Raw genomic sequence first — 9,110 nt, 5'->3', positions numbered from 1 at the left:
CTAGGAGTACCAATGCTCCAGTTATTTTAACCGTTGATCTGAATTATAAAAAAAATATATAATATATATTAATTAAAATTAACGGTTAAAACAATTGGTGCACCGATACTCCTCGATACACTTAAAATATTTCCTATATATTATTCTATGCGACTATTAATTTTTTCACAAAAGTTTGGAGAGCATGACCGCCCTTTAATTTGCCATTGAGAAGTTCTGCAAGTTCTTTACATGCGGTTATTTCTATAAAAAAAAAAATTAAAAGAGTATTGTTATACATACAATTTTTTTTGCCATACAAATTATATAAATTAACTTTAATTTAATAAAATTTATTTATATATCGCGTGCATAAAAATTAAGTTATTCCTCTTTGTATCTCGCATTCTTCCTCTTCCTCTTCCTCTTCCTTCTTTTTCTCTCCTTTATCTTTGTGTTTCTCCTCCTTTTTCTTTGCGTGTTTCATCTTCATCGTCATTTTTTTATTATTGTTGTTGTTGCTGCATTTTTCCCTCCTTTTTCTATTAATTTTATAACATTATGTATTTTTTTTTTGTTTGATTTTTTTCTCCTAAGAAAAATTATGAGAATATGAAATAAGAAGATGAAGAAAAAGAAGCAGTAGAAGATGAGGAATAAGAAAAGGAAGAGTTTTTAATTATACAGAATTTATCAGCACACATACACAGAAAATTCTTAAACAATACACTCAAATATCTTCGTGTTATACCCAAATATCTTTGTGTTACACCAAAATTTGCTGCAAATACAGAAAAATGTTTCCTCTAATGCTGCATTTTTTTCTTCAACGTCATTTTTTTATTATTATTGTTGTTGTTGCTGCATTTTTTCCTCCTTTTTCTATTGATTTTGTAATATTATGTACTTTTTTTCTTTGTTTGATTTTTTTCTCCCAAAAAAATTATGAGAATATGAAATAAGAAGATGAAGAAGAAGAAGCAGCAGAAGATGAGGAATAAGAAGAGGAAGAGTTTTGAATTATACAGAACTTATCAGCACACATACACGGAAAATTCTTAAACAATACACTCAAATATCTTCGTGTTACACCCAAATATCTTTGTGTTACACCCAAATTTACTGCAAATACAGAAAAATATTTTCTCTAATGCTGCATTTTTTTCTTCTTCTTTTTTTTTTCCCTTATTTCTTTCTTTCTTTTAGTTGAATGAATGTAAGTTCATCATCTTCCAAGTATTTTTGCAGCATTATGTATTTTTTCTTTTTCTTTGTTTGATTTTTTGTTTTTATTCTTGTTAAGAGAGTAAAACAAGAAGAAACTTGAGAAGGTAAAACAAAAAGAAAAAGATGAATAAGAAAAGAAGAAGAAGAATATGTTGATGATAATAAAAAAAAAAAAAGAAGAAGCAGCAGCAGAAGATGAAGAGGAAGAAGAGGAAGAGTTTTGAATTATGCAGAACTTATTAGAACACATACACCAAAATTCTTAAATAATACACTCAAATATCTTCGTATTACACCCAAATTTGTTGTAAATACAAAAAAATATTTCCTCTAATGCTGCATTTTTTTCTTATTTCTTTCTTTCTTTCTTTCTTTTAATTGAATAAATGTAAGTTCATCGTCTTTCAAGTAATTTTGTACTATTATGTATTTTTTCTTCTTTGTTTGATTTTTTTTTATTCTTGTTAAGAGAGTAAAACAAGAAGAAACTTGAGAAGATAAAACAAGAAAAAAAAGATGAATAAGAAAAAAGAAGAAGAAGAAGATGATGATGATGATGAAAAAGAAGAAGAAGTAGCAGAAGATGAGGAGGAAGAAGAAGAATTTTGAATTATGCAGAACTTATCATTACACATACATAAAAAATTCTTAAATAATACACTCAAATATTTTTGTGTTACACCCAAATATTTTCGTGCTACACCCAAATTTGCTGCAAATATAGAAAAATGTTTCCTTTAATGCAGAACTTTTAGATTATATTCAATTCAAACCATCGACGATGAACAACAATTTTTTCACAAACAAAAATATTATTCACCTGCAGAATTATAAACTACTTACGAAAATATTAATTAAAATCGAACCACACCTCAACACTTGATTGGACTAAAAATAATAATCAATTTCGTTCTGGTTCAATTGACAATCTGAACTTGAATTATTCATTATTTTCAACAACAAGATAACTGATCATGGAGGAGAAGGAGGAAAAGGAAAAAGGATAAAAAAATTTAATGAAAAAAGAAGGAAAAAGAGAAGGAGCAGGAGTAGGTGGTGTTGGTGACAACGATAACGAAAGAGAAGAAGAAGAAGAAGAGTGTGCGAAAAAAAATGTGCACGCATGAATATAAATTACTTGTATAAACTTGTATAGAAAAATAACTTTATGTGGAGAATAATACATAATAAAAGGAGTTGAAGAAAAAAAAATTCTATATAATGATCAATATTTTAAATTTTTCTCTATCTATTTTTAAAAAGATAATATACTCATTTAAAAAAATATAAAATCCTAACCACTATTAATAAAGAAAATGTTTTAATTAAAATATTATTAAAAAGATAACATATAGCTAGTATTTTCTATTAAAAATTTATGTAACTATTTTATTTTATACCAATAAATAAATATATTATAAAATAATTATACCTTTTATTATTAAAAAATATGGTGTTACGTAAAATAGTTTTCAATTCATGATCATAATTATAATTTAATACCAAAAAAATTCTTATATATTTATCATATCCAAATATTGTACTACTTTTGATTCTAATATAAATATCACTTCTATAAATATATCCAAATACGAAATAATTCTCTATTTGTATTTCTAAAGAAGTACTTCTCTCAACCCTACAAATAAATATGGTCATTATAACCACTATTCGTTTATGGGGTTTTCATACAATTAAACTAAACAAAAAGTAGTAGTAAATAACTACTAATTAGTTAATTTTAAACAACTGTAATTAATAATGATTAATTTTGTATTTTTTAAAAAAATAAATTTTGAATAATTACTAATCAATGATAATTTGAAAAATTAGGATTATCAATTGACCGCCCCTTTTCTTTTCATGCGAATGTGTTTTTCATCATCAACCTCTCAACGCGACTCATCTCATTCTCAGACTGCCAGATCATTGCATCAAACATTGGCATTCATGCTGCTGGCATCTTTGTTGGTATATACGCCCGAAAAGCCGCCCCTAACGCCGTCCAAAAATGCGACCCACCCATCCTTAGACTGCCGGATAGCTGTGAACAACGCTTTTGTCAAGACCGCACACACCTCCACGACACATCCATATAACTCAAGAACACATCCACCCAAAACAAAGACATCCATCCAAAATAAAGACACATCCGTCCGAAATGTGACCCACCCCTCTTTGGACCGCCAAATAGCTGCAAACAACGCTTCCGTCAAGACTGCACACGCATCCACTCGTATTCCTGCCATAAGCGCCGCCCAAAATAAAGACACATTCATATAAGTCAAAAATACATCCACCCAAAATAAAGAAACACCCATTTAACTCAGAAGAAACATTTAACCAAAACAAAGACGACACTGATAAAGTGACAGTTTGGGAGGGACTCACGGTGGGGAGGGTCGCGACACAGTTACGAACCGGGTCCGGCTTGGCCGTTGAAGACGAGTGGCGGGGAGGACGATCTGTGCTGCCTCGAGGCCGCGGTAGCAGCCGCACTGGGCAAGGATGTTGCTCAGAACTCGCATCGAGGCACTGACAACGACGACGCATGGAACTGGGTCGAGGCGGCAGCGGGTTGGTCGGCGCGGCATTGGCGAGTACGCATGCAGTTGGGTCGATGCGGCGTTGGGAGGACGCGTGAACGGAGCACGCAATGGACAGTGACAAAGTGGGGACTTGCATCCTGTTGGCCGTGGGGCGTCGCTGGCTACATGACAGGCGGATGGCAGTGGTGATGCACCAGCGTCAACGATAGTTTGATGACGAGTGGAAGAGGAAGGTGAATGGATGTGCAGTTATTTTTTTATTGTCGTGTGAAATAAAAGGTAAAATTGGGATTACAATGAGATAGGGTTTTGGGATGTGTCTTGGACTTTTTTTTGAATAACCCATTAAAATTGGCTAATAGTTAGCTGGTTGGGTATTGGTTATCTAGCAGAATTCTAAACTAAAAAAATTATCTAATAATGTCTTTTCCTTAATATATATATATGGGCTGCTCTAGTGTACAGATGCAACTTCATATAGATATACAGATGTAGTTTCTTTCTATATAGGATTCGGACACGTGTTGTCTCCAGTATGCAGGATCCAGTAGGTTGTCAGGAGGTTGATGGCGCTGATGGGAGGGTCGATTTAGCCGAGCTGGTGGCGTGAAATTCAACGGGGTTTGAGTGTGCTGGGACGCCGTTAGTGGAAGCTTGTTGAATTGGGCCTTGCTAGGCGCGGGAGGAAAAAATTGGAGTAGAGGCTGTAAAGTTGGGTCTTCGTCCTACCCTTCACCTCCCATCGAACCAAACCCTAGGTTCACACTGGTGCACCACCGCCGCTGAGCATCGCATGGCCGCCATCCATCGTATGCGAGATTGGGCTTTGTTAGGCATTGTCGGTGGTGGTCTTTGTGCTCTCGAGGTCGCTAATCATCTGCTACTTCGTTGCAGCCCTGGAGTGGTGGTGCTCCGACTTCGCAGCTAGGTATGTAGCCACCTTTCCGCCGTTCCTCGCCATTCATGTTAGATAAGTATGCACACGCATTTTCAGACCTTAAAAAGAAATAAATTCTGGTTCCGTTGGTCAGAGTGAAGGCTTGAAGGATTTTTGAGTTTACTCCTGTAAGTTGTAATCTTTGGTGTGAAGTTTGTGTTTGAGTTTGATCTGTGTTAAAAGAAATAAGGAAATTTGTCGTCAAGTTGCTTAGTGAGAATTGGATGCAGATTCCAGGTTAGGACCGAACCACGGTAAATCATGGATGTCTCTGTCTGTAAATGCTTGTCGAAATTTGTTATTCGATTCGTGTATATAACTTCCAACAAAATCTAATGTCAGCCTCAGTAGATTAGTCAAAGCTATGTCCTAGTCTCAACCTCTTTTTGGATACTTTTTTCTTAAAATTTGCTGAAAAACTATCTGCTGCTGTGTGAATACATCACTCATGCGCTTATTATACTTTAGCCTATTTTATAAGATGATGTTTGCAAGCTTAATTTGAATACCTGTTTGAAGATTTTGTAACATAAAGTGTCGATTATATTATTGGATTGTAACAAGTAGCCTTCAACTAAACTCTAAGGAGGATTACTCTAAACTTGATGATCAATGGGTATTGATATTTCAAATAGCTCTATCTCATAGCATTTCTTGTGAATATCAACTCAAAACAGATTTCCTAGAGGACCTGAAGATAAAATTCTGAAGTCAAATTTTACTTAATACAGTTCGAGATGGCCTTTTTTATTTTTCAGTTTGACGTATATATCATTGTATAAAAAAGTAGATGGAAGTGTTCTCACGGGTTGAATTCCTAGAATGAGTGTTCATTTTTTGTTTGATAGATAATAAGAAAAGACATAAAAGGCAAGCAAGATCCAAACAGAAAAGAAGAATTCCATTGAAATGGGTACCACTAGGGAGGTAGGTTGGTTAATGAATACATAGTTCTTGACTAGACACTTATATGTTATTGCCCATGTATGTAAGTTATAATGAAGGTTGTTTATGAGTTATAAGTAGATCCTGATATGTTGTTAAGGTTGTGATGCACATTATTATTTTTTGTTTTTTACTTTCAGCCGTTAAAAGATGGAGTCACTTGTGATATAATGAGTGCTACTTAATTAGATATAACTTCCCCCAAGATATAATGTGTTAATTATAATGATTTGCTGTTTCTGATTTTCCAAAGTTGATGAAATCTATGGTAGTAGAATTTCAATGCAGTGGTTATGTCTTATTTGTGGTATAAAATATACCCTGGCTTGGGAGATATGTGGTTGATGTTTTGACTGTATAGTTATATTGATTATGTGTTGCCTTTATTGTGGTTTTCATGTAATTAGGCTAGAAATTTGCACAACTTTATCCGATGGAGTTCAAGCGTATGTTCAACCTTGAAAGTGAAGGCTCAGATGGGGGTAGTTCTGATGATTTTTGCGGACACTATTGTGCGAGTGACGACGAATATGATGACGAAGAGGGCTTTGAGTCCCGGGGGGGTTCTGACAGTGGGGAAAAAGGTGAAGGGGATGCTGTTGATGGTAAGGGGTCGAGCGGTGCAAAAAACCCGGGAAATGGTGGCCCGAGAGGGCAACCTGCCGCGGATGACTTCTTGGGTAGAAAATTTGCCACGGAGGAGGATGCTTATGCTGCCTACAAGAAGTTCGCCAGATTCAAGGGTTTTGGAGTTCGGAAGGGAGATGTAGCTTGTGTTAATGGGGTTTTGATAAGGAGAGACTTTTTCTGCCATCGACAAGGCACAAGACATCCTAAGCACTATGACCGTCCGGAGCGAGTAAGGGAGGAGAGACTAGAGAGTCGAACGGATTGTAAGGCAAAGTTGAAGATTTACTACGATGTACAGCATAGCGTGTGGATGGTAAGAACCATCTTCGATGAACACATCCACGATCTTGCCCCAGTGACATTTACACATCTCCTTCCTAGTCACCGGAAGATGAGTGACGGCGACAAGGCACAAGTGGAGAGTTTGAAGCAGTTTGGGATCCCGACTTCGAAGATAATGGCGTACATGGCCGGGCAGTCTGGTGGGTATGGCATGCTTAGATTTACAAAACAGGATTTGTATAATTATGTGCATGGGCAATGGGTTGCGCGAATATGTGATGGTGATGTAGCAGCAACCATCAGTTACTTGGAAGGTAAGGCAAATGCCGACATGATAACAGCTGCACGGTACACACGGACCGCAGACAACCATTTGGCTAGCTTATTTTGGGCCGATGGTGAGATGATGTCAGATTATCAATTATTTGGGGATGTGTTGGCATTTAATTCCACCTACCGCTCTAACAAGTACAGGAAGCCACTGGTGGTTTTCTCCGGGTCAAATCATCACAAACAAACATCGATTTTTGGGTTCACGTTGCTTGAGGATGAAAAGGTTCGCACATACAGGTGGGTGTTGTTGAACCTTTTGGATGTAATGGGACAAAAGAAGCCGTGTGTGGTGGTCACAGATGGGGACAAGGTGATGCGCATGGCAATTGTAGAGGTGCTGTCGATGGCGACACATAGGCTGTGCGGTTGGCACTTGGAGAAGAATTGTGTCCAAAGGGTTAAAGATACAGAATTCTAAAAGGTTTTTAAGAAAGCTATATATGCAAACTTCGAAATCAGCGACTTTGAGGAGTACTGGAAGATGTCGGTTGTGTCTCTTGGACTACATGATAACAGCTGGGTGCAGAGCACGTATGAAATGAGAGAAAGCTGGGCAATGGCCTACCTGAAGGGCACCTTCTGTGCGGGATACAGGACAACTTTGAGATGTGAAGGGATCAACGCTTTCATTAAGGGTTTTCTTAAATTGACTGATAGCATTTTGGAACTGGGACATAGTCTGGACTGGTTGTTAAGGACTACCAAAATAATGAAGTTATGGCCCAATTCTATTCCACGTATTATAGTCCAGTGCTAACCACTGGCCTAGAAGCAATGGAGCTGTTTGCATCAAAGGTGTATACACAGGCAGTGTTTAAAGAAGTTAAGAAACAAATTAAGGGCGTGGCGACATTATTGTTTCGGGGCAGGGACAGCATTAGCACAACATGTGTGTACAGGTTTTCGAGGATGGGAAAACCGGACAAAACACACAAGGTGTTGTATGATCTGAACGAGGAAAAAATTGAGTGTGAGTGTTCAATGTGGAACAGTGAAGGGATTCCTTGTTCTCATATCTTCTGTGTGATGAAGTACGAGGGATTGGAGAGAATACCGCATGGTCTTGTTCTACGTAGGTGGTGCAAAGATGCAAAGGATTGCAGATCGAAACCGTTGGAAGTTGCAGAAGGGCATCATGGACGGCTGCTTAGACATGGTGCCTTTTGTGGGGCGATGAGTTTGGTTGCCAAACTTGGGTCGGAAGATGCTGCAGATTTTGTTATTGCTAGGAACGGCCTTGCTAACCTCGCTAAAGCACTTCAACACAGAGTGTATGACAGGGTCGAAAGCCAGCTTGGCGTATCATCGCAGGACGGGATCAAGGACCCAGAGGTGTCGAAGACAAAGGGAGCTCCGAAGAAGGGCAACGAACCCGAACCTGGTAGCCAGGGTGAGGATCGGAGTAAGCGGAGACGCTGCACAAACTGTGGCACTCCTGGGCACACTAAGAGGACATGCACTTAGCGACGGGAACCTGGTGTTGCTGGCACTGTTGGTGGAGCGAATCCAGGCTTCGTGTCATGTTCGTCGCCTGTCCCAAGCCCCCGTCCGCAACTAGGCCGACAAGATATTCTGAAAAGGGCGAGGTTAGTTTTCAATTTTATCTAAATCTAAAATACATATGATGGCTAGGTTTTAATGATTACACTGTATGATCCCCATAACATAAGCAGAGTAATATGCATGGTAAAAGATTGATTACATTGGTCGAGGTGTATGCTCAAACAGATTCTGGATCAGTTTCTGACATAGATAGCTAAGTGGTAGTTTTCGTTTAGGGTGGTAAGGCCACCGACAGAAGAATAATTGGTTCATCGGTAGATAGCTTCCAGACTTTTGTTCAAATGTGTATAAAGGGCATTCTTGATATCTTATTTTGTTGTTCCGGTCGTGCTAACTTCGATAGTTGTGACATATTTTGTGGTGCCATTTAGTTTCAATATATGTATCATGAATCTGGATTTCAAAATCAATATATTTATCTCAGAAACCTTAATTAGTTGAATTTTGCATTGCATGCATAACAAATTCTTGTGTGGTTGAATAATGGTAACGTATGTGACTATGGTAATTAGAGTTGGCCGGACATTCACTCCGAGAATGGCGAGACTGGCCACACCGTTTCAACTGGTGCCGAGGGGACAACACTGACCTATATGGGTTAAGCCATTAGTTTAGCAGCCCCCGTATGGGTGTCGGGGGTAGGGGGCCACCATATTTCTCGGGGG

The 9,110-nt window shown here is 37.8% G+C and overlaps 1 protein-coding gene across 1 annotated transcript; it reads left to right on the top strand.

Annotated features, from left to right (window-relative positions):
- Positions 1-6,070: 6,070 nt before the first annotated feature.
- LOC112748909 (protein FAR1-RELATED SEQUENCE 5-like) lies at positions 6,071-7,300 on the top strand. Its single transcript, XM_025797165.1, has one exon. It carries the CDS (start codon positions 6,071-6,073, stop codon positions 7,298-7,300), a length of 1,230 nt encoding a protein of 409 aa, XP_025652950.1.
- Positions 7,301-9,110: the final 1,810 nt, after the last annotated feature.

The sequence above is a fragment of the Arachis hypogaea genome, chromosome 15, assembly GCF_003086295.3.
Source record: "Arachis hypogaea cultivar Tifrunner chromosome 15, arahy.Tifrunner.gnm2.J5K5, whole genome shotgun sequence".
Classification (NCBI taxonomy): Eukaryota; Viridiplantae; Streptophyta; class Magnoliopsida; order Fabales; family Fabaceae; genus Arachis; species Arachis hypogaea.
Note: the sequence above shows the minus strand (reverse complement) of the source record. Positions and strands in the feature narration are given on the sequence as shown.

Coding starts and splice junctions, on each gene's coding strand:
- LOC112748909 (XM_025797165.1), top strand. CDS start 6,071: ATGGAGTTCAAGCGTATGTTCAACCTTGAAAGTGAAGGCTCAGATGGG.